This window comes from Rhinoderma darwinii, chromosome 3 (assembly GCF_050947455.1).
Source record: "Rhinoderma darwinii isolate aRhiDar2 chromosome 3, aRhiDar2.hap1, whole genome shotgun sequence".
NCBI classification, from domain to species: Eukaryota; Metazoa; Chordata; class Amphibia; order Anura; family Rhinodermatidae; genus Rhinoderma; species Rhinoderma darwinii.
In genome coordinates, this window is record NC_134689.1 from 372,097,536 (window position 1) to 372,124,442 (window position 26,907).

At 44.5% G+C, this 26,907-nt stretch overlaps 2 protein-coding genes across 7 annotated transcripts in view; one reads left to right on the forward strand and one right to left on the reverse strand.

The window, feature by feature from the left end:
* The window catches only part of LOC142750007 (zinc metalloproteinase-disintegrin-like 4a), a 69,015-nt gene extending 43,614 nt beyond the window's left edge, over nt 1–25,401 (reverse strand). Inside the window, exons 1-2 of one of the 6 annotated variants that reach the window (XM_075858706.1) lie at nt 25,383–25,401; nt 2,020–2,084 (exon numbers count right to left, since the gene is read on the reverse strand). In XM_075858706.1, the coding sequence (XP_075714821.1) occupies nt 2,020–2,056 (37 nt within the window). In that variant the 5' untranslated portion in view covers nt 2,057–2,084; nt 25,383–25,401. Of the gene's footprint in view, nt 1–2,019; nt 2,145–2,258; nt 2,395–2,777; nt 2,832–2,853; nt 2,943–25,382 lie in introns of those variants that run through there. The other 5 variants (XM_075858701.1, XM_075858704.1, XM_075858702.1 and 2 more) reach the window with 5 other exon arrangements.
* On the forward strand, nt 6,985–9,636 carry LOC142750008 (uncharacterized). The gene is made up of 2 exons (XM_075858707.1): nt 6,985–8,865; nt 9,183–9,636. The coding sequence occupies exon 1, from the start codon at nt 7,914–7,916 to the stop codon at nt 8,658–8,660; it is 747 nt and encodes a 248-aa protein (XP_075714822.1). The 5' UTR covers nt 6,985–7,913; the 3' UTR covers nt 8,661–8,865; nt 9,183–9,636.
* Nucleotides 25,402–26,907: the final 1,506 nt, after the last annotated feature.

The following is a 26,907-nucleotide window of genomic DNA, read 5'->3' on the forward strand; positions in this document are numbered from 1 at the left end:
GGGTCTGTATTTAGGGGGTCTGTATTTGGGGGGCCTGGTCTCGGGTCTGCATTAAGGGAGTCAGGTCTGGGGTCAATATTAGTGTAGGGGGTCGTGTCTGGGGTTTGTATTTAGGGGTCCTGTCTGAGGTCTGTATTTATTTAGGGTACTTGTTCTGGGGTCTGTATTTGTTTAGGGGGATCTGGTCTGGGGTCCGAATTTATTAGTCTGCGTATAAGGGGTTGTCCGGGCACATCGATAGGTCATCAGTATAAAAACCAGTCTGTGCCCGGACAACCCTTTTAATGTATGGTCCTGGGCTTTGGTGTCTTAATTTTTGTGTTTCTATAGGGGCTGGAAATGGCTGCAGAAGTGATGGGCAAAAAATGTCTCATCAGGAGAAGTCGCCATAACGGTCTGCGTCAGATGGAGAAGAAAAGAAAATGACTCCCATCAGAGAAGACGTCACTGGATCTATAGGGGATCTGTCCCCTCTCCTGACATGTCTGTTGTAGGAAATCCTTATATTCTACATATTTTTGTGTACCCAGGACTAATAGACAAATGTGTGTTACCATTCCTATTGTCAAGGGGAAGTGTCCCTGAACATTGTGATACTGTCAGCCATGGTTGGAGACTGTCAGTATGTAGGGACACAGCCCTTTGACAAGGGAAATCGTAACACCCATTTGTCAATACTCGCACAAAAAGGTGGTGTTCACTATAGACACCGCAGAGCGGCGGTGGGGAAGGGGGCCTAAGTTTGTGGAACAGCCCAGGGCCTATGGTCTACTTAATCCGCCACTGGGGCAGCCTGACTGTTCCACGACATCTGCTGTTTCGGGGAATAAGGATCCTTTGTTCCTTGGCATTTAACATGAACACTCAACAGATGAATGTTTATGGAGATAACCGTTTGGCCCAGAGTTATCCAAAGTGTTTGACCAGCTTTAGTCTTGGACATGATGACAACTGTAGGGTTTATTCAAGTTTGCAGTGTTCTTTCTGCATATGTCTCGGTTGATATGGCAGCCACTGAATGTCGCCACGTTCTCCTGGGTGAAGAGCCATTACAAAGCGTACACCGTATGCTAATCACGGTACCGCCCGGCCTGATTGGCCATAGCTATGACTGCAGATTGCACTGTCACAGTCAATGTGTAGCCTCCTGCATGAGCATGCTATATACTGTACATTGCTGTCTATACACATACTTTATCCATACAGACAAGTGAGCCGGTCCTCCAGATCTTAATATAACACACAGGGCACATTTACTTTATACACCAGTCTTAGCTTAAAACCTGCTGGAGTAAGATGTGAAAATTTATTAAGAGGCGCAGTGCGACCGCAACCAACCACATGCCCCCTAAATGAACATAAAAAACTAAACCCACCCACTGCTCCCACCAGGCTCCCACATCAGGTTGTGGCGCATACATGGTCCTAAGGCTGGAAAGCGTCAGGTACTTGTGTGCGGCCCTGGATATAACGTCTTAATGCTGTGTGTATATATATATATATATATATATATATATACACATTATTTTTTTTGTCCTTTTTGGGGGGTACTATGATTAGGGGCAGGTACAGGGTTCGGAGCAGGACTCAACCTTCTACCGCCCTGTGGCCTACTTGGTGAAATCTACGCAGGTTATGAGCTAGCATACATTTGCGCCATGATTGACCTCCGTTTCTGGCATAAATTATGATAAATTTGCTAGGTCGCAGGTGGCCGTGCCCGTCTTTACAAAGGTGAGCCCCTTTTTATAAAAGTGTCGGATGTCACGCAAAACAGCGAAAGGTCGCACATTTTTCCGCAAAATAGCTGTGCGACAAAATTTTCAGCATTTTTTCCACAGAATACTGGCGTACAATGGTTAATAAATCCCCCCACAGTATATTAGAGAATAGCAGCAATATACATGTACTACAACCTCCAGAAGTAACACATGTACACTCATCATTTTACTGAAACTATTTCACTTCACATTCATATAAAACCTCCAGAAATGATTATTCGTCTGTACATTTCCTCACCCAGAACTCCCAGCGTCAGCAGAACAGGTCTCAGCATGGTCCAGACACTTCTTGTCACTTTTCTCCTAGAAGTAAGAAGACTCTGGAGAAATAGATACAACCCTCATCATCTCCTCAGTGACACCCTACAGGATTGTGGGAGATTATACTGAATTTATAACCACATCCAAAAATTATATAATCAGCAGGAAATTGGGGCGTCCATAATAATATATATAATAACCTACAAGATAACATACCAGTAATAATAATAATAACAGTATATAGTGGGGGTGGCGGATAACTGGTGGTTGGGAGCCTCAATAATGACTCAAGTGCTTCAATCACAGTAGCGAAGAAGTGTCAAGAAAAACGTTCAAATATCTGTCCCCCCCTTATTATTATGACGAGACCGCAACCCAACCCTAGATATATACGTATAGACAATGCAGGAGATTTATCAAAACTAGCGCAAGGGAGAAGTGGAGCAGTTACCATAGCAACCAATCAGGTTGTTGGTTTCGTTTTCTTAAGAGCATCCAGAAAATGCTGGATTCTGATTGGTCGCTATAGGCAACTTCTCCGGCCCAGATCTAGTGATGCCAAAGACACCCCTAAATTGTTCCACATAGTAGAGATGGCAACAGGCTGTGCCCAAACTACACCCATATAGCGCCTACACAATCCTGCCACCTTGTAGCTATTCCCCAGAAAGAAGTGTAGGCCATAGTGTAGACCTCCCTATAGATCCCCAATAACAGTGACAGCCACAAACCCACCCATAAAAGTGACCCCAGTAGTAGCAGCAGGGTCCCCATAGCAGGATCCCAGGGACAGGGACCAGGCAAGACTCACCTCTTACAGGATCCACTCCTCCTATAGATGAGTGACTGAACAGGAAGCAGCATCACTAGCAGGGACTGGATTTCTCTGTGGGTGATGCTGCCACCTACTGGCTGCACCAGTTATAGCTTCTCCACACAGAGGGGATACAGTGGAACTGATTGCAAGGTGACCACCAGGGAACCCCAACACTAGTGACAGAGCAGTCATCCTAGCAGCAAGGCCGGGACGAGGGGTAGGTGAAGATGGGGGTCTGATGTGGAGTCTGTATTATTTCTCTGCTCTGATCTGGTGTCTGCATTAATTTTGGAGTCTCATCTGGGGTCTGTATAAATTTTGAGGTCTGGTGTCTGTATTAATTTTAGGGTCTAGTCTGGGGTCTGTATTAATGTTGAGGTCTAATCTGGAGTCTGTATTAAATTTGGGTTCTGGTCTGGGGTCTGTATTAATTCTTTGGTCTGGTCTGGGGTCTTTATTAAAGGAGTTATCCCAGGACAAACAGATAGGCGATAAATGTATGATAGGTGTGGGTCCAACCGCTGGGACCCCGAGTAAAACAGGAGACCTGAGCCCCAATTCCGGAGGCATTTGAATGAAGCGCTGGTCACGTATTTACCCTGCCGCTCCATTCAATGTCTACGAGATTGAGGGAAATAGATGATCGTGGTACTGGGCTATGTCCGTGAGTCCTATAGATTTTGAATGGAGCGGCAGGATGCATGCGTGACCACCGCTCCATTCAAATGCCTCTAAAATGGGTGCTCGGGAACCCAGTTCCAGTCATCAGTGGGGGTCCCAGTAGTTAGTTTATTGCCTGCTCCAACATGCATTTTCTAAAAGTTTGCTTTGGGGCTTCTCATTTTCTAGTTTTCTATGTTCTACTTTAATTTTCCGTCTTTGCGGTGTGGCCTTCATATTTAAGGCTCAGTTCACATGGCGGATTTTTCTTAGCGGGTCCCGCCGCAAAATCTGCCGTGAAATTATTCCTGCCGTCTGTAGGAAGATTTTTTCCTCCCTTTCACTTCAATCGGAGGCTCCAAAGGAATCCGCCCAAAGATTGGACAGGACGTTTATTTTACCCGCTAGCTGAAAAACTCTGATTCCGCAGCAAAAATTCCACCGCGTGAACATACCCTAAGGGCGGGAACAAACAGGAAAATGTGTCGTTAAATAAATAATAAAACAGAATATTTATGTCAGTAAGCAGTTTTTGCTTCAGTTATAAATATTACTGGTAGTATAAATTACTATTTAAATTTATTAGGTTAGCTTATATTTTTTTATAAATAAAATTATCTTATAAAATGTGTTTAAATCTCTTTTAATATTTTTTATTAGCGAGTATGGTCGTTCTATATTCACTCCACAGGGAGGGGAGGGGGCAATTTACCTAATCTGCCTGGGGCATGAAAACACCTTGTCTCAGCCAGGCAGAGGATATTATTAGCTCACTCTTTAGTAGCGTATGGCCTGATTTATTTAGGGGTCTTGTCTCGGGTCTGAATTTATTTTGGGATTTGGTGTGCACAGTTTATCAGGCTCATATGACAAAACATTATATCTTTGGGGCACATACGGCGGCACAGTGTCGTAGCTATAGGGGTCGCAGCGGTCGCAGTTGCCCGCAGGCCCCCCGTTGCCATGCAGCTCGCTGATACAAACTTTGTATGTGCCGTGATGCCGGCACTTCTTGATTACGGCCATGGTTTGTTTAGACGTCACAGTCACATGGTACACTGAGTGTACCATGTGACCGTGACGTCACGTGAGGGGGCGTTCCAGCCACTGTGGAAGAGCCAATGCGGAAGAGCATGGAAGACTGCAGGTGAGCTGCAGAGGGGGCCTGTAATGTATTTGTGTTATATTGTACTGTCTGTTGTATTGTACTGTCTGTGTTTGCGGTCGAGAGAGGAGAGGGGGGCTTTAGATTACAGGCCCCCCTCTCCTCTCTCCACCGCAAACACAAACTGCATGACACAATACATTACAAACTGTGGGTCGCACTCCCCCTGGGGGGTCGTGTACCATTCACCGAGGTCCTGCTTCCAAATGTATTTTCATCCTCAGGACGCAGATCCAGTTGAATTTAGTCCTGGAGCAAGGAGCTCCTTCCTCCAGTATTCACTGTATCGTGAGCTATTAGCGTCTCGGCACAGACAGGCGCGATTTAGTGACATCATCACGCCTGTCTGTGCCGAGTCACTCAACACAGGGCAAAGAAGGAGAAGGATCTCCTCCACCCGTCGTGGGAACGGGGATAAGTAACTTTATTATTTTCTATTATGCACATATGGAGGAATTATACTGTATAAGGAGGGGGGCTAATATGGTGGCAGCTATGAGGGGCATTATACTGTATGGGGGGCTGATATGGTGGCAGCTATGAGGGGTATTATACTGTATGGGGGGCTGATAAGGTGGCAGCTGTGAGGGGCATTATATGGTATGAGTCTGCTATGGGGGCATTATACTGTCTGGGGGGCTGATATGGTGGCAGCTATGGGGGCATTACACTATAGGGAGACAGCTATGGGGGCTTTATACTTGTGTGGTCAGCTAAAGGGGCATTATACTGTATGGGGCTGCTATGGGGGCATTATACTGTATGGGGCACTATACTGTGTGGGGCAGCTAAGGAGGGAATTATACTGTGTGGGGGCAGCTATGAGGGTCATTATACTGTATGGGGCTGCTATGGAGGGCATTATACTGTGTGGGGGCAGCTATGAGGGGCATTATACTGTATGGGGGAATTTATGAGGGGCATTATACTGTATGGGGTCTGCTATGAGGGCATTATACTTTATGGGGGGCATTATACTGTGTGGGGCAACTATGAGGGGCATTATACTGTATGGGGCTGCTATGGGGGCATTATCCTGTATGGGGGAATTTATGAGGGGCATCATACTGTATGGGGTCTGCTATGGGGGGCATTATACTGTATGGGGGCATTATACTGTGGGGGGTAGCTATGGGAGCATTATACTGTGGGGGGGTAGCTGTGGGAGCATTATACTGTATGGGGGCAGCTATGGGGAGCATTATACCGTATGGGGCAGCTACGGGGAGCATTATACTGTATGGGGGCAGCTAATAGGGGGCATTATACTATGGGGCGGCTATGTGGGGAATGATACTGGGGGGCTGTTGGGCAAGGCAGCTGGCCATAGGCACGGCAGGGGTCTTGTGGTGTTGGGGAGGGGTACGGGGGCCCAAGCTGAGTTCTTGCACCAGGGCCCATGAGCCTTTAGCTATGCCCCTGGCAGCACAGTATATCTCTGGGAATTCCTGTGGAGCACAGTATAAGGCCCCATGCACACGACTGTGCCCGCAATCACGGCCCGCGATTGCGGGCACAGCCGGCCGCCGACTGCCACCCGCATTTTCGGCCCGTGCTCCCATACAAAGTATGGGAGCACGGCCTGCAAAATGGAAAAGAACGGACATGTTCCATAATTTTCAGAACATTTCTATGGCACGGACACCCATCGGTAGCACTACGGAAAGGTGTCCGCGTTCAATGAAAGTGAATGGGTCAACTTTTGAGGACCGCTATCGCGGACCGCAAAAACTGAGGTTTTTTTACAGTCGTGTGCATGGGGCCTAACTCTGGAACACAGTATTAGTAAGACTAAAGGGCCCGACAGCCACAGCAGAGGGAAGGGGTCAGCACCAAAGTATGTGATTGTTCACCAATGCAGATAGCTCATATGCGCATCAATGTGATGCACCTAGCCTATGGGCATTGGTGGCAGTGATGCGTGCGTTTGCGTTGGCTCTTTATGTTAATCCCATAAACTTCAATATGGAGACTTAAGCGGCCTTAAATATGATGAAAGTCACAGACCCCATTCTCTTGTTAGGTGAGGGTCCATAAGGTTCATGGAATATTCTGTGGCTGTAGCATAAATGTTTAGGATAGGATTACCCCTTAAAATAAGTAAGAACAAACCAAAAATCTCTGTTTATACAGACTCAGACTCTGAGATACCCAGAGAATTAAGGGGTTAAAATATTTTTTGGATGATGTCACAATGTGCACTGTTTCAGAGGTAACTTTGCCTACAGCTGTGATGTCACATAATGACATCATAATGGCATCTACAGCTCTATCCAGAGAATGTGTCTCCATGTTGGACACACATAACAAGACAAAAGAAAGAGTGACACAGAGTTGAAGCTACCATGAGATCTCATGGGATATGGCAACGTGGCCAGCGGCTGCTGGTCACCGCTCTCTCTTCCTTCAAGTCGATTGGCGCCTTTCAACTGACCCATATCAGGAACTTCAATAGAAAGTGGAGATCACTGATGAAGAATTCTAGCTTCCTGACCAAGAAGTCAAACATCATAACAAAGGTCAGAAGTTTTTTCAGGTCAGCTGCTTTTAAAAGACAGAAAGATCATGTCATATGCCAAGACACAGAAAAGAAGAGACCAACCTACAAAGTAGGTGATATTGAAATCACGTCCACGGCTGTGGATAGTGAAGACGTTACTGCTGATCAGAGATGTGCATATAATGTACACAATGATCTCATAATAACACAAGACCTGTCCCAGGGAGAAAAACAATATAGTGGGAATCTTCCACAAAAAAGACCCAGGGACATTACTGATTGCACCGACAAATCTTCCAGACCATTGATGAGTGAGGCTGATACCAGCATAAAACAACTGAAAAGAAAGTTAAGCATTATTGAGGAGCCAGTTATTGTCCAGGATTCAACAACTACTAAAATAAGACTAAAGAATCGAAAAAGAAGAAGCATTATAAAGAATCTTCCAGTACCACAATTCACACCAGTGAAAAGTGATGTCTTCTTTTCAAATCTTAAGACAGAACGGAAAACCCTTAAAATGTTGGACATATCAATGGCTGGGAATGATAAAGTTGTTGTAAAGGCGCCTGGTGAAACTCCCATGGTGAGTCGTAAAAGGAGAGTAACAACCAGCGAGGGAATTCAGCCCATGACATTCCCACCACCCAAAATAGCTGTAGCAGATTCGTTTCTGATCCAATAACAAAAGATCTAGGGTATCCGAAGCTGAGAACATCACCAGTAGTAATGACGCCTGATTTCTGGAGACATCACAACACGAACCACCTGTCTCCAGAGGACATATCCATCCAAATGAGCAGCGGGCAAAGAAGCGTGCAGAACAATGGCATCAACAAGACCCAAAAGCTCCTTCAGAATCAGTTTGAAGGCTTTAATGGACTGCAGCCCATTCCAACTCCAGGGAGTCCAGAGCTGAAGACAACACTAAATGTAATGGCGCCTGACTCCTGGAGACAGCATGACACAAACAACCTGACTCCAGAGAACCTCATGCTAAGCGATGACATCATCAACCAGGCCCAAGAACTCCTTCAGAATCAGTTTGAGGACTTTGATGGCCTGCAGCCGGTCGCTGCTCTTCTAATACCAGGGTACGTTGTACTAAGGAAGGCTGTACAAATCCATTACGATCAGGACAGGAAACACTGGCTTACAACGTGCTTCAGAAATGGCAAGATCCTAGTGGCAGACAGCATCAATACCATCAATCTGTCACCAACTATCTGTGAAGAGATTAATAACATCTATGGGGTAATGGTCGAAGACCCCTTGAAGCATGTGCAGTTTCTCAATGTGGATCAGCAATTGAACAACTATGACTGTGGGGTATTTGCTGTAGCGTTTGCCTACGAGTTTCTGACAGAGGACGGAGACCCCACAGCTGTTTACGATCACGGCATGATGAGAAATCATCTTATATGCTGCCTGCAAAATGGCAGGATTACTAGATTCCCCAAAAAAGACAAGATGTGACTCCACGTCTTCAAAAAGACATGTAGAGTCTTGGAAGGGCTAAGAGATCGCCCCTATTTACCGGACATGACATAACCCATGATAAAGACAAAGACCACATACAAATCTATATCTCCAGAGGTGCAAAGTCTACCCAACTCCTGACCTCCACCAGAGACCCCAACAAGAACGAACTGGCCATTTGCATACAGGCCTGTTGTCATCGGTAAGTAACCACTGGTTTGGTTGATTTTTGTCATTTCTGTCACATAAATACCCTGTTTCCACAATCTGCTGTTATCTGACAAGTGGGGGAGGGGTCTACTATATGGTGGTCTCTGATCCCCAGAAATGTTGTACAATGTGAACATGTGATACTAATACAAATGTGACAATAACAAAAAAAATAGGTTATTGCCGATAATGACAATTCACAGGTTTTTACAGAGTATCTGAGCTCCGTTCTTATTTCCTGAGGTGACATTGATGACGCTGATACCAGGACTACATAGTATATAATAATTTCTATTATTGTATCTGCAGATCACTATTTCGGAGTGGGGGTCATTCCAACAATTTGCAGCGTTCCGGATGAATACAGGAAACAGCTGATGACCACAACTCAAAGACATGGTGGCCACCATCTTCATGTCAGGAGGAGACGACCTGCACTTCTGGAAAAAGACGCAGATTCCGGGCTAGGTCTCTGCACTCACTAATATATTGGACACTTACTGGACTTTTCGGAGTCAGATCCATTCACAGAACATGTGAATAATCTGCTCCATCTGCCTTAAGTCACACATTGGCATTCCACCCCCGAGCCCAAAGGAATGGCAGTCCTCCACTGGGGTTTTTCCTCTCCTGCATGTTGAAGGATAACTCTTTGTGAGTGAGGGCTCCACCATCTTTAGGGCCATTTCATGGCATTTGCCCTGACTTCTAGTCTGAAGTTCCACCTATCAGACCTTGAATGAAGTAAATAAATCAGAAGTCAGTGTAGCAGAGAACGTATCTGAGCCTCTTTATAGATTATTACAGTGATCACTGTGCGATTGGGGAGTTAGATGAATGACGTCGACAATCTGTCAGTAATTTCCTAATGTAACAGTAATATTATTATTACAGGAATTGTAACTATCTCCAAACAGTTTAAATCATACAGGTTTTGGGGTGGTGGGGGGGGGGGGGTGGGGGGGGGAGTGCTGCAGGGATTTTGTTATTTAATATGTCATAAGTCAGCACATTCCCATATATGTACCATTGTGTTTAAATGGAAGTTGTGTTCTTAGGTATACAGGTGTGTGTGTGTGTGTGTGTGTGTGTGTGTGTGTGTGTGTGTGTGTGTGTGTGAGATTTCCTCAGAACACAACAGCAAGACCTATCACTATTAACCCCTTCAGGACTGAGCCTGTTTTGGCCTTCAGGACCATGCCGATTTTTCAAATCTGACATGCGTCACTTTATGTGGTAATAACTCTGGAATGCTTTTACCTATTCCAAGTGATTCTGAGAATGTTTTCTCGTGACATATTGTACTTTATGTTAGGGAAAAAATTTGGTCGATAAATTCAATATTTATCTGTAAAAAACACCAAAATTTGCATTTTTCTAAATTTAAATGAATTTGCTTGTAAGACAGATAGTAATACCGCACAAAATACTTACTAGTTTATATTTCCCATATGTCTACTTTATGTTTGCATCGTTTTTTGAACATTCTTTTATTTTTCTAGGACGTTACCAGTCTTCGAACTTTAGCAGCAATTTCTCATATTTTCAAGAAAATGTCAAAAGCCTATTTTTTCAGGGACCTATTCAGTTCTGAAGTGGCTTTGAGGGCTTTATATATTAGAAAGTCCCCAAAAATCACCCCATTTTGAAAAGTGCACCCCTCAAAGTATTCAAAACATCATTCAGAAAGTGTTTTAACCCTTTAGGCATTTCACAGGAATTAAAGCAAAGTAGAGGTGAAATTTACAAATTTCATTTTTTTTTTAGAAAATTCATTTGTAATACATTTTTTCTGTACCACAGAAGGGTTTACCCAAGAAATGCAACTCAATATTTATTGCCCAGATTCTGCAGTTTTTAGAAATATCCCACATGTGGTCCTAGTGCGGTAATGGACTGAAACACCGGCCTCAGAAGCAAAGAAGCACCTAGTGGATTTTGGGGCCTCCTTTTTTTAGAATATATTTTAGGCACCATGTCAGGTTTGAATAGGTCTTGTGGTACCAAAACAGTAAAGACCCCCCAAAAGTGACCCCATTTTGGAAACTATACCCCTCAGGGAATTTATCTATGGGTATAGTTAGCATTTTGAACCCACAGTTTTTTTGCTAAATTTATTTGAATTAGTATGTGAAGATTAAAATTTCTACTTTTTTTCACCAAAAAAGTAGATTTTAAATTTTTACAAGGAATAAAAGTAGAAAAACACCCCAACATATGTAAAGCAATTTCTTCCGATTATGGCAATAACTCATATGTGGTAATAAACTGCTGTTTGGACCCACAGCAGGCCTCAGAAGAGAAGGAGCACCATTTGGATTTTGGATTTCTGATTTTGCTGGAATAGTTTTCAGTGCCGTGTCGCGTTTGCAATGCACTGGAGGGATGAAAACTGTGGAAACCCCCCAATAGTGACCCCATTTTGGAAACTACACCCCTGAAGGAATGTTTCTAGGGGTAAAGTTAGAATTTTGACCCCACAGTTGTTTTGCTGTATTCATTGGAATTAGGGTATGTGCATACGCTATCTTTCTTTTACGTCTGAAAAGACAGACTGATTTAAGAAAAAATAACTGCGTTGTTTCAGACGTAAAAGCTCCTCCTCGCATTATGCGAGGCGTCCTTGACGCTCATAAATCTTGAGCTGCTCTTCATTGACTTCAATGAAGAACGGCTCAAATTACGTTGCAAAGAAGTGTCCTGCACTTCTTTGCCGAGGCAGTCAATTTACGCGTCGTCGTTTGACAGCTGTCAAACGACGATGTGTAAATGACAGGTTGTCGGCACAGTACGTCGGCAAACCCATTCAAATGAATGGGCAGATGTTTGCCGACGTATTGTAGCCCTATTTTCAGACGTAAAACGAGGCGTAATACGCCTCGTTTACGTCTGAAAATAGGTCGTGTGAACCCAGCCTTAGTCTGTAGAGGTAAAAATCTACTTTTTTTTCTGTAAGAACTTAGACATTTTTAATTTTTACAAGGAATAAAGGAGAAAAAGCACCCCAACATTTGTAAAACAATTTCTCCTGATTACGTAAATACCCCATATGTGGTCATAAACTGCTGTTTGGACCCACACCGGGGCTTAGAAGGGAAGGAGCGCTATTTGGCTTTTGGAGCTCAAATTTAGCTGGAATAGTTTTTAGGTGTCATGTCGAATTTGCAAAGCCACTGAGAGACCGAAACAGTGGAAGCCCCCCAAAAGTAACCCCATTTGGGAAACTACACCACTTAAGGAATCTATCTAGGGGTATAGTGAGCATTTAGGACCCACACGTCTTTTGCAGAATTTATTAGAATTAGGCCGTGAAAATATTATTTCCACTAAAATGTCACAAAGGATAAAGGAGAAAATGCACCCCAACATTCGTAAAGCAATTTCTCCCAAGTACAGCTATACCCCACATGTGGTCATAAATGTTTTTTCAATAGAAAGTAATTAACCCTTTCCGAACTGATCCATGTTTTGCTTTTTCTTTTTAGTTTTTCCTCCCCGCTTTCCGAGAGCCACAATTTTTTATTTTTCCGTCAATAGAGCGGTGTGAGGGCTTATTTTTTGCGGGACGAGCTGTACTTTTTATTGGTACCATTTTTTGGTACATAAGACTTTTTCAGCACTTTTTATTACATTTTTTGGTAGAGCCAAGGTGACCAAAAAACTGATTTTGCCGTTTAAAATTCTTTCTTTTTCACGGCGTTCACCGTGCGAGTTCAATAATGGTATATTGTAATAGCTTGGACTTTTACGGACGCAGCGATACCAATTTTGTGTATTTTAATTTTTTTTTACATTACTTTAGAGAAAAAATGTGAAAAGGGTTTATTTTTGGACTTAAAATATTTATTTAATTTTTTCCACTAATAATAACTATTTACTTTTGTTTTTACATATTTTATTACTCCCCCTAGGAGACTTGAACCAGCAATCGTTAGATCGCTGGTAGAATACACTGCAATACTAATGTATTGCAGTATATTGTCATTTTTACAGGCTCCTGTAACAGCGTGATCGCTGTTTCTGTCCGTTAGTCCCGGGTATCAGCTGTAATACACAGCTGACACCCACAGCTGATGCGTGAGATGCTCCATATATCACCCCCCACACCATGACATGCTATTAAGTCATGCGCGAAGGGTTTAATGCGCAGTGGATGGTGCAGAGTGAAAATTTAAATTTTCCACTGATGTGCCATTTTAGTGCACTATATGTTGTGCCCAGTTTGTGCCACTGAAGAAAAATACCTCATAAAATATTAACCGAGTTCTCCTGGGTATGGCGATGCCATATCGGTGGACGTAAACGGCTGTTTGGGCACGCTGTAGGGCTCAGAAGGAAGGGAGCGGCATTTGGCTTTTGGAGCGTAGCTTTAGCTTGGTAGTAGCTCTGGCGTTTTGCTGGTATTTCAGTTTATAATGTGGGGGCATATGTAGTCTGGGCAGAGTACATCAGGGCATAACAAGAGGGTATAATAATGGGGTAAATAAATAATAATCCGCAGATGTGTGGCCAGTGTCGAACTTATAAATGGCACCGATCCTATCCGCTTTTGGAACGCTCTGCACATTTTGCATCGCCATAATCTGGGAGCCGGAACTTTTTTAATTTTTTCACCACCGGAGCTGCGTGAGGGCTTATTTGTTGCGGAACAATCTGTAATTTTCATTGGTACCATTTTGGGGTATATGCGATTTTGTTGATCACTTTTTTTTCCATTTTTCGGCAAGCCAGGTGACCAAAAAGCATCAATTCTGACAATGATTTTTACTTATTCTTTATGGCGTTCACCCTGGGCTATAAATGACCATTATATTTTATTCTGCGGGTCGGTACGATTACTGCGATACCATATGTAGATATTTTTTTTTATGTTTTGCAGCGTTTGCGCAATAAAATCACTTATTTCGAAAATATTTTTTTTTTTGTTACCATATTCTGAAAGCCATAACTTTTTATTTTTCAGTCAAAAAAGCTGTGTAAGGGCTTGTTTTTTGCGGGACGGGTTGTAGTTTGTATCGGTACTATTTTGGCGTACATGCGACTTTTTGATCACTTTTTATTGTATATTTTGGGAGGGGTGGTGACCAAAAATAGTGATTCTGGCATTGTTTTTCGTTTATTTTTTTTGCGGTGTTCACCGTGCGGGAAAAATAATATTATAGTTTTATAGTTGGGGTCGTTACGACGCGGTGATACCAAATATGTGTACTTTTTTTTTACGTGTTCATTTTTTTCCGATAATAAAAGACTTATTATAGGAAAAAAAAGCAGTTCTTGTTTTTGTCACTTATAACTTTTATTTTTACACTTTTTGGAAAACATTTTTATTCTTTTTTTTTACTTTTTTCACTTGTCCCACTAGGGGACACTTAGACTTGCAGCTTTGATTGCTGCTAGAGTACATTACACTACCTACGTAGTGTAATGTATTCTATCTGTCATGGTCCTCATAGGCTTCTGTACATGGCAGCCTGGAAGCCATTGTCTGGCGTCTGGTTGCTATGAGTACCATTGCCAGTCCCCGTGATTTCACGTGGGGGCTGCCGATCGGCGCTAAACACCTTAAATGTGGCGTTCAAAATCGAACGCCGCAATTAAGGGGTTAACTGCCGAAATCAGCGGTGATAGGCCACTGATTGGCAACGGGGAATGCAGAGCACACACCCTGCACAGTTAACCGCCGCTGCGGTGTAGCGCCGCGCGGCGGTTAACTGTCAAAGCACAGACGTAACTGCACGTCAAGGTACGCAAACTTACTGCACACATCGACGTAAAGTTACGTCAAGGTGCGGGAAGGGGTTAAAGGAGTTCCCCAGAACGTTTATATTGATGGCCTATATTTAGGATAGGTCATTAAAGTCAGATCGATCGGGGGTGCAACCCCTTGTACCCCCACTGATCAACTGTATGAAGGGGCCGCAGCAGGGGCGTAGCTAAAGGCTCATTGGCCTGGGTGCAAGAATTCAGCTTGGACCCCCTGCCCCTCCCCAACACCACCATCATTAGACCCCTGCGCGCGCCTATGCCCAGACGCCTTGCCCAACAGCCCCCATAATATAATGCCCCCACACAGTATAATGCTCCCATAGCTGCCCCCACACAGTATAATGCCCCATAACTGCCCCATACAGTATAATGCCCCACCATAACAGCCCCATACCGTATAATGATCCCCATATCAGCCCCCACAGTATAATGCCCCACATAGCTGCCCCCATACAGTATAGTGCCCCCATATCAGCCCCTATACAGTATAATGCCCCCCATATCAGCTCCCCATACAGAATAATGCCCCCATATCAGCTCCCCATACAGTATAATGCCCCCATATCAGCTCCTCATACAGTATAATGCTCCCCAAATGAGCTCCCCATACAGTATGATGCCCCCCCATATGAGCTCCCCATACAGTATAATGCCCCTCCATATCAGCTCCCCATAGAGTATAATGCCCCCCATATAAGCTCCCCATACAGAATAATGCCCCCATATCAGTTCCCCATACAGTATAATACCCCATATCAGCTCCCCATACAGTATAATGCCCCCCATATGATATTCCCATACAGTATAATGCCCCCCCATATGAGCTCCCCATACAGAATAATGCCCCCATATGAGCTCCCCATACAGTATAGTGCCCCACATATCAGCTCACCATACAGTATAATGCCCCCATATCAGCTCCCCATACAGTATAATGCCCCCCATATCAGCCCCCATACAGTATAATGCCCCCATATCAGCCCCTATACAGTATAATGCCGCTGCATATCAGCTCCCATACAGTATAATGCCCCCCATATGAGCTTCCCATACAGTATAATGCCCCCCATATGAGCTCCCCATACAGTATAATGCCCCCATATGAGCTCCCCATACAGTATAATGCCCTTCCATATGAGCTCCCCATACAGTATAACGCCCCACCATAACAGCCCCATACCGTATAATGATCCCCATATCAGCCCCCACAGTATAATGCCCCACATAGCTGCCCCCATACAGTATAGTGCCCCCATATCAGCCCCTATACAGTATAATGCCCCCCATATCAGCTCCCCATACAGAATAATGCCCCCATATCAGCTCCCCATACAGTATAATGCCCCCATATCAGCTCCTCATACAGTATAATGCTCCCCAAATGAGCTCCCCATACAGTATGATGCCCCCCCATATGAGCTCCCCATACAGTATAATGCCCCTCCATATCAGCTCCCCATAGAGTATAATGCCCCCCATATAAGCTCCCCATACAGAATAATGCCCCCATATCAGTTCCCCATACAGTATAATGCCCCATATCAGCTCCCCATACAGTATAATGCCCCCCATATGATATTCCCATACAGTATAATGCCCCCCCATATGAGCTCCCCATACAGAATAATGCCCCCATATGAGCTCCCCATACAGTATAGTGCCCCACATATCAGCTCACCATACAGTATAATGCCCCCATATCAGCTCCCCATACAGTATAATGCCCCCCATATCAGCCCCCATACAGTATAATGCCCCCATATCAGCCCCTATACAGTATAATGCCACTGCATATCAGCTCCCATACAGTATAATGCCCCCCATATGAGCTTCCCATACAGTATAATGCCCCCCATATGAGCTCCCCATACAGTATAATGCCCCCATATGAGCTCTCCATACAGTATAATGCCCTTCCATATGAGCTCCCCATACAGTATAACGCCCCACCATAACAGCCCCATACCGTATAATGATCCCCATATCAGCCCCCACAGTATAATGCCCCACATAGCTGCCCCCATACAGTATAGTGCCCCCATATCAGCCCCTATACAGTATAATGCCCCCCATATCAGCTCCCCATACAGAATAATGCCCCCATATCAGCTCCCCATACAGTATAATGCCCCCATATCAGCTCCTCATACAGTATAATGCTCCCCAAATGAGCTCCCCATACAGTATGATGCCCCCCCATATGAGCTCCCCATACAGTATAATGCCCCTCCATATCAGCTCCCCATAGAGTATAATGCCCCCGATATAAGCTCCCCATACAGAATAATGCCCCCATATCAGTTCCCCATACAGTATAATGCCCCATATCAGCTCCCCATACAGTATAATGCCCCCCATATGATATTCCCATACAGTATAATGCCCCCCCATATGAGCTCCCCATACAGAATAATGCCCCCATATGAGCTCCCCATACAGTATAGTGCCCCACATATCAGCTCACCATACAGTATAATGCCCCCATATCAGCTCCCCATACAGTATAATGCCCCATATCAGCTCCCCATACAGTATAATGCCCCCCATATGAGATTCCCATACAGTATAATGCCCCCCATATGAGCTCCCCATACAGAATAATGCCCCCATATGAGCTCCCCATACAGTATAGTGCCCTTCCATATCAGCTCCCCATACAGTATAATGCTCCACATATCAGCTCACCATACAGTATAATGCCCCCATATGAGCTCCCATACAGTATAATGCCCCCCATATCAGCCCCCATACAGTATAATGCCCCCATATCAGCCCCTATACAGTATAATGCCGCTGCATATCAGCTCCCATACAGTATAATGCCCCCCCATATGAGCTTCCCATAGAGTATAATGCCCCCCATATGAGCTCCCCATACAGTATAATGCCCCCATATGAGCTCTCCATACAGTATAATGGCCTTCCATATGAGCTCCCCATACAGTATAACGCCCCCATATGAGCTCTCCACACAGTATAATGCCCCTCCATATCAGCCCCCCTTACAGTATAATGCCCCTCCATATCAGCCCCCCCATACACTATAATGCCCCTCCATATCAGCTCCCATACAGTATAATGCCCGATATCAGCTCCAAATACAGTATAATGCCCCCCAAGTGAGCTTCCCATACAGTATAATGCCCCCTATATGAGCTCCCCATACAGTATAATGCCCCCATATAAGCTCCCCATACAGAATAATGCCCCCATATCAGCTCCCCATACAGTATAATGCCCCATATCAGCTACCCATACAGTATAATGCCCCCATATGAGCTTCCCATTCAGTATAATGCCCCCATATGAGCTCCCCATACAGTATAATGCCCCCCCCCATACAGTATAATGCCCCTCCATATCAGCTCCCCATACAGTATAATGCCCCTCCATATCAGCTCCCCATAAAGTATAATGCTCCCCATATCAGCCCCCATACAGTATAATGCACTCCATATCAGCTCCCCATACAGTATAATGCCCCCCATATCAGCCCCCATACAGTATAATGCCCCCTTACCAGCACCCCCATACAGTATAATGCCCCCATATGAGCTCCCCATACAGTATAATGCCCCCATATCAGATCACCATACAGTATAATGCCCCTCCATATCAGCTACCCATACAGTATAATGCCCCCATATCAGCTTCCCATACAGTATAATGCACCTCCATATCAGCTCCCCATACAGTATAATGCCCCCCATATCAGCCTCCATACAGTATAATGTCCCCATATCAGCTCCCCATACAGTATAATGACCCCCATATCAGCTCCCCATACAGTATAATGCCCCCATATGAGCTCCCCATACAGTATAATGCTTCCCATACAGTATAATGCCCCCAATATCAGCTCCCCATACAGTATAATGCCCCCCATATCAGCTCCCCATATCAGCTCCCCCTACAGTATAATTCCCCTCATAGCCCCCATACAGTATAATTCCCCCATATCAGCCCCCATGCAGTATAATGTCACCACCTTATCAGCCCCCATGCCATATCAACCCCCTATACAGTATGATACCCCCTGCCATATCAGCCCCCCATTCAGTATAATGCCTCCCCCCACCATATCAGCCCCCCTTTTAGTATAATCCCCAGCCCTATCAGCACCCCATACAGTATAATGCCCCCATATGTGCATAATAGAAAAATAACATAATTACTTACCTATCCCCGTTCCCACGCCGGGTGGAGGATCCTTCGTCTCCTCCGGTGTGTGCTGTAAGTGACTCGGCACAGATAGGTGCAATCATGTCGCTACATCGCGCCTGCCTGCGTCGAGCTGCTCAGGGCACAGTGAATGCTGGAGCAAGGAGTCAGCCATCAGCTCCTTGCTCCAGCATTGAATGGAACAGGGACCTCGGTGAGTGACTCGCGACCCGCCGGGGTTCTTCACGTGACCCACAGTTTGTAATGTATTGTGTTGTATTGTGCAGATTGCGGTGGAGAGAGGAGGGGGGTTGTAATTTAATGCCCTCCCCCCTCTCCACCGCAAACACAGACAGCACAATACAACATAATACATTACAAGACAACACAAAACAATACATTACATTACAATACAGACCCTGCAGCTCACCTGGAGTCCTCCACACCGGCTCTTCCACGCTGGCTGGAACGCCTCTCACGTGACGTCACGGACACATGGTACACTAAGTGTACTATGTGACCGTAACCAGTAAGTGCCGGCTTCACAGCACAGAAAATGAATTTAATCAGCATGCTGGCAATGGAGGCCCCGTGGGCTTAGGGGCCCGGTCGCAAGTGCGACCGCTGCCACCCCTATAGCTACACCACAGGTAAGAAGGTACAATAGCACACGACTCTACTTAACCAGGTCATGTATGCAAGTTTGTTTGTTTAGTCCACCTAGTTTACCTGTCACTTACCCTGTCTAACTGCCATGTATAAATGCAGTGACACTTTGACAATATGACACTTGCACGAGTGCTACAATTAAACTTATAGGGGAGTAGATGCGCAGATCTAGGCCAAATTAAGCTTGTTCAGCTATTAATTAAATAAACTAGACACATGAGGTGAAAAAGCTATGCAGGGATAAACAAACAAAATACCTGGTCTGGATGATCATAAAAATTTATGACGATCAAACAGAGATAACATTAGACCATATAGGGAGACAGGAAAGCAGAGTTATATACCATAAAATAAAACTTTCAGCGTTGGAAATGAAGGTTCAGCAAAGAGATAGTTAATGGCAGGATTGTAATTGATTATGTACCATAAAATAAAACTTTCAGTACATTTTAGTACCTTTTATTGGCCATTTCAAGTGGTAATTTCAGAATTTTCCTGTTTTCCTGTTATTAGAGAACAGTGCATTGTGGGAGTAGGGCCTATATTTACTATAAGGCACTTAAACTTATTTATTTTATAGATTAATGGCAGCTGCCAGACACTTCTCTAGAAATCCGGCAGCAGCTCAGAACTGGCCATGGAACGCAGTGAGGGGGGGGGGGTTGTGGTTAGTGGATGGATTGTCCCTATGCACTCATAGTCTGCCGTAAACGTCCCGAAAAACGGCTGGAAAATCGGAAGCAGGACGCCTACAAACATCTGCCCATTGAGTTCAATGGGAAATACGCCGTTCTGTTCCGATGGGGCGTTATTTTACGCCTCATTTTCAAAAACGGCGCATAAAAAGATGACCCGTAAAAAGAAGTGAATGTCACTTCTTGAGCCATTTTTGGAGCCGTTTTTCATTGACTCAATAGAAAAACACAGCAAAAAAGGCTAGTTTGATTAAAAAACGTCTGAAAATCAGGAGCTGTTTTCCCTTGAAAACAGGTCCGTATTTTTAGCCGTATTTTGTTAACCGTGTGAACATACCCTTAGACTCGATTAATAGAAGTTTTTCTTATAAATATAACGTATCGCTAGGGCTCCTACAAGTGAGGCAAGAATGATGCAGCTGCAGTGCTCAGGGCTTAACCTGCCATGAGGCGAACTGAGCCTCTTGCCTTAGGTGGTGGCCTGCTGCCCCTCTGAGGGGGTGACGTCGGCGCCACTGAAATTAACAGCCGCCACCCCCTCCTACACTACAATAGGAGGCAGGGCTTCATAGGACTACAAAAATTGTGGACTTGGGGGCCTTCATCAGGCCCCAGGCTGCCATGCCAACCAACGGTACCCCCCGATTTCGCTGCGTGGGGTGGTCAAGGGAGCGTTACAGCGGGTCGCCCCCCTGTTTTTAGTCATTTAAATGCCATGGTCGCTATTGACCACGGCATTTGGCGGGTTAAACGGGCGGGATCTCGCTCGAGTGTGATTCTGCTCGTTACCCGGAAGTGTCGGCCGTGAGCCTGCTCCCTACTCCCCCACGCGACGTGCGATGTATATATATGGCGGATGTCGCGAAGGGGTTAAAATTGTGACCCCCAGGAGAGCATCTTCATTCTGTTTGCAGGAGGGACATAGGTTTTCCATGGAGGAACGTCTTTGATCTGCAGTGGAGTAACAGCTATTATGCGCAAGAGGTCATTGATATGCTGAAGATCCTCTTCATGGTCAGTTGTCCCAAACGAACGGGATAGAGCATCTGCCTTGACATTTTTGTCAGCTGGACACAATTAGAGTAGAAAATTATATCTGGCAAAGAAAATCGACCACCTGGCTTGACGTTGGGTCAGACGTTGTGATGACTGTAAGTAGGTGAGGTTCCTGTGGTTGGTTTAAATGACAACTGGGTGTGCAGAACCTTCCAACAGATGCCTCCACTCTTCTAGGGTAAATTAGATGGCCAGTAGCTCATGATCTACAATGGAATAGTTCCTTTCTGCTGCGGAGAAGAGTTTCGAGAAAAAGCCTCAGGAGACAACTTTGCCCTTTGAGTTTTTTAGGAAGAGAAGTGCTCCAGCACCTACGGAAGAGGCGTCAACCTCCAACGAGAACTGACGGGAGACATCTGGATCATGTAGAACGGAGGCAGAAGTGAAGCACCTTTTATGCTCTGTGAATGCAGACTCTGCTTCAGGGGTCCAAGTCTTTGCATTTACTCTCTTTTTGATGAGGGTAGAGATGGGAGCAGTAAGCGAGAAAAAAAAATAGAGATAGATTGTCGGCAGAAATTTGCAAAACCCAGAAACCTCTGTATAGCATGGAGACCTTTTGGAGCGTGGATTTTGCTTCATAGTAGTTTTGTTTGGAGTCTTACTGGTGTTTCCGTTTATAATGTGGGGCATACGTGAGCTGGGCAGAGTACATCAGGGGCATAGTCAGGTGGTATAATAATAAGGTAAAAATAAATAAAAAATAAATCCATAGATGTGTGTTACGCTGTGGAGCAATCCTTTCTGCACAGGCCGATGTCGCGCTGATAAATGTCCTTCCTTATCCTCCTTTTGGTCCACACTCCGCACATTTGCAGTTTGGGGAATTTTGCTGGGAAGTGTTGTCCTGGTATAATACGGGTGCCCCCGCTTCCAGCAGATATTTTTGGGCCCTACCTCCCCTGGTTCCCTAATTTTAGTGCCTTGATAATTTGCCTCTTGAAACAGAAGTGTTCCCCTTGGGCTGCACAACTGGATATTTTTCTTTCCTGACTTATTGAAGCCTTAACTTATATTACTTTTTCATAGACGTAGTGGTATGAGGCCTGTTTTTTTGCGGGACGAGCTGTAGTTTTTATTGGTACCATTTTGGGGTACATGCGACTTTTTGATCACCTTTTATCTTTTTTTTTGGGAGGCAAGGTGACAAAAAAACAGCAATTCTGGCATCTTTTTTTAGTTATTTTTATATAGCATTCACCACGCATAATAAATTACATGTTAACTTTATTCTGCGGATCAGTCCGATTCCGGGAATACCTAATTTATAGCACTTTTTTATGTTTTACAACTTTTTGCGCAATAAAATTACTTTTGTGAAGAGAATATATTTTTTCTGTCGCCAAGTTGTGAGAGCCATAACTTTTTAATTTTTTCGTCGACGGAGCTGTATGAGGGCTTGTTTTTTACGAGACGAGTTATAGTTTTTATAGATACCATTTTTGGATACATGCGACTTTTTGATCACTTTTTATTTCAATTTTTGGAAGACAAAGTGACCAAAAGAACAGCAATTATGGCAGTATTTTTTAGTTTTTTTTTTACGGCGTTCACTGCGCGGGATAAATAAAATATTTTTATAGTTCAGCTCGTTACGGTCGCAGCGATACCAAATATGTATGGTTTATTATTTTTTTCAATTATAAATGACTTGATAACGGGGAGATTGTGTTTTATTTTATTATTTGAAACTTTTATTGTATTTTTTACAACTTTTATTTTTGCTTTTTTTTTTACAATTTTCTTTAGTCCCACTAGGGGACTTGAAGATCCAACTGTTTGTTTGATGTTCTAATACATTGCACTACCTATGTAGTGCAATGTATTGGAACTGTCAGTTGTTCACTGACAGCAAGCCGATAAGGCTCCGCCTCCGGCTACAAACCGCTAAGTTGCAGCAATCGCATTAGATCGCTGCATCGAAGGGGTTAATGGCAGGAATCGGAGCTAGCTCCGGCTCCTGCCGATACATAGGGGTGTCCGCTGCTGATGCCGGAAGCTGAGACGGCGCCATCTTGACGATGGTACCGAAAGCGTTTTAGGCCCCGCCGCCGAGCGGGGCATAGGAGGCTTCTGTTGATGGCAGACCGGGAGGTAAGTATTAGGACTCCGATAACCTTTGCAGCCACCAGGCAACCCAGCCATAACGTTGCTGGGGTGCCGGTGGCTAAAAACTCCTCAAATGCTGCGATCTCTATTGAACGCAGCATGTGAGGGGCTAATCGGACGGATCGGAGGCTAGCTCCGGTCCTGGCCATTACATCAGGGTGCCAGCTGAATATAATAAACTTACGTTCGGGTCTTTGGTCTGTATTCTCTATGCCTGTTCTTTCTCTTCTCTCTGGCATTCATGTATGCATGCGTGGTTGCTAAGACGCTAACATAGAGCTGCTTGACAGCCGTTCACGTGATATTTTTATCATGTGATGTAATGCTAAGCTTGCGTAGTTGTACAACATGAACGCCACAGATGATAGAATATTGCGCACTACACGTCCCATGTTATGTACCTTAGTTTTGGGTGACTGCCAATGTTTGCATGTTGATTTACAATATATATGCATATGTATTGATTGCTTTCACCTGAGTCTTCACAGCTGTAGAATATTTTGACTTAAATCAGGATATCTTGTGCGATCTTTTATTATGTCACTTTATTTGTATAAAACACTTTTTTGATGTTCACGAAATACAATTTTAGTGTACTACAGAGCTGCATACACTAGGCATGTACATTTAAAACCAGGGGCGTAGCTAAAGGCTCATGGGCCCCGAAGCAAAGGTTCTTCTTGGGCCCCCCCCAAACTTTTCAGGGCCGATGGATCTCCTAAGTGATCCAATAATGCAGCACTAGCAGCCAGGGGCGTCACTAAGGACTTAAAACATCAGGGGGAATAGCCCCAATACATATGTGCCCCCCCCCCCCAAAAAAAAATGAGACCGCATATCTATAGCACTACGACCCTAAAGCGATGGATAAGATTAGATATAGTGGCTTAGCAGACAGTAGCACACATTATAGGATTAGATACAGTGTCTCAACAAACCGTATCACACATGATAGGATTAGATATAGGGCCCAGCAGACAGTATCACACATGATAGGATTAGATATAGGGCCCAGCAGACAGTATCGCACATGATAGGATTAGATACAGTGGCTCAGCAGACAGTATCACCCATGATTGAATTAGATATAGGGCCCAGTGCTGGACCCAGGAAAGGTAGCAATAATCATTATTTTTTTTTATTCTCAATAAAATGGATAACGAGGGTTGTGTGGAATTTTTATTTCAATAAAATATTTTATCTATGTCTTTGTATTTGTTTAAACTTTATAACTACCGCCCTAGTAATTGTCGCTGGCTGATTCACAACGCCCATTACTAAGGGGGAACTTAATGTTAGACATGAAGAGGTTAACACTAATCCCCATTATTACCCTGGTACCCAGTGCCACCAGGAAGAGCCGGGTATGATCTAGCACCTGACCATCTGTAGTGACAGAGGGGCACTGGGGCGGCCGCAGTCTAGTATTATTAGGCTGGGAAAGGCCAAAAACTGTGACCCTTCCCACCCATTGAGATCAATGGTGATGCAAACGGAAGCTAAGGTTTCCGTTTGCCTTTACGTTGAGCAGTTAACCAGACGGAACCCCTCAAAGTAAGGGCAGCGGCGACGTGAACAGGTCCCATGTGCATGTGTGATACTGTTTGTTGGACCCTGTATCTAAGCCTAATGTAGGCTTAGATACAGGGTGCAGCAGACAGTATTCTTACGCAGTATAAGCTGGGGCCCTGTATCTAAGCCTAACACACGGTAGGCTTTAAAGGTTGTCCAGTCCCTAAACATTGATGGCCTATCTTCAGTATAGGCCATCAATAGCTGATGGGTTGTGGTCAGACACCCGGGACCCCCGCCAATCAGCTGTCTTGAAGGGGGTGCAGAGCTCGTACGAGTGCTGCTTCCCCTTCATTTCGCTCACTTGCTCACACTGTGAATCGCTGACACGTCCGTGTCGACGATTCAGTGTGAGAAAGTGGCCGGAATGAAGGGGAAGTAGCACTCGTACGAGCGGCTGCAACCCCTTCAAAACAGCTGATTGTCGGGGGTCCCGGGTGTCTGACCCCAACCCATCAGCAAGAACTAAAATTAAACTTACCTCTTCTTCGGCCGCAGGTCCTCACTCCATCAAGTGTCGGGATGGTGTGCGCAGCGCATAGCATCGTGACGTTATGTGCTGCGCATAGCGCTGTGATGTCAGAACCTCTGATACGCTCCAGGAAGAGGAGGGTAACTACTGTCAGTTACTATAGTAACAGGGGCTGGTGTAGTTTACTACATAGGCCCCAGTTACTATAGTAACTTTTCATTGATGTGTTGCGGGGGGCTGCGGGCCCCCCTGCCTTCTGGGCCCGGTCGCAATTGCGACCGCTGCGACCCCTAGAGCTAGGCCACTGCATTTAACACTACACATCTCTGTATGTCACCATATTATGTACTACAACTCAGAGGTTGTATAGAACTATAATACAGCCATGTACATAAGACTTAGGCCCCATGCACACGACCGTACCCGTAATCACGGTCCATGAATACGGGCACAACCGACCAAGGACGGACGCGGATAGTCGTCCGGATTTGTGGGCCGTCCTCCCGTTATAAAATATAGGAGCACGGTCCGTAAAATAAAAAAATAGGACATGTCCTATTTTTTACCGAATGTTTCTACGGCACGGTAAATATACGGGAAGGTGTCCATCGGCCATAGAAATTAATGGATCCGTAATTACGAACCGTTTCTGTGGTCGTGTGCATGGGGCCTTAAAGCCTAGCAGTGTAAAAAAAACAAAAAACATGTTAATACATGCTGTTTTATTTCATGTGCTGTGCTTTTTTCTAATGTGCTAGTTCTAGGAAATGTTTTTTTAGGCTGCTTCTATAGGAAACTGTAGATGCAGCGCCGCATGTAAAAAAAATGCTGGTTTTAAACATGGTTTTAACCATTGTCGTCAACACAAAAACATCAAGGAAAGGTATGCAGAAAAAACTGCAGCGTGCCCTAGAAACGGTTTAATTCTCAAATACAAAGTATGAATAACATTTAGCAACTTCTGATTCATTTTCATGTAACATCTGGTTTCCGTTTTTCCACATTGAAAAAAACTAATTTCATTACATATCAGTCCTGATATATCTCAGCTATTAACTATTTGATAAAAAACAAAAGCAGTTGGAAGTTCATGTAAATGACCCAGAGAGGGCACTATTGCCTTTCAGAGATCCAAAGATTACATAGGAAAGCAGGTACAGAAACAGTGTTTCCCTTTGATCACTCAGTTCCTATGAAAATGTGTTATGTATCAACTATTTAGGGTACGTACACACACAGTGTAAATTCTGCAGAATTTCCGTCTGGAATTTTCGTGCAGAAATTCTGCAGCATATTACAGTAATGGCAAAGTGGATTAGATTTGAATAATTTGTAATACATTTTTCTTTGAAAAACGCTGCACTATGTATGTTGTGTGTGGACAGCTCCTGATTTTCAACCGTTTTTTGAGCAAACTCGCGTTCTTTACGGCCGTTTTTTGCAGCTGTTTTTCTATACAGTCAATGAAAAACGGCTCGAAAAACGGCTCAAGAAGTGACATGCACTTCTTTTTCGCGGGCGTTTTTTCTTATGC

Bases quoted from the DNA above. Each gene is read 5' to 3' on its own strand.
- LOC142750008 (XM_075858707.1), top strand. From the start codon at position 7,914: ATGACGCCTGATTTCTGGAGACATCACAACACGAACCACCTGTCTCCA.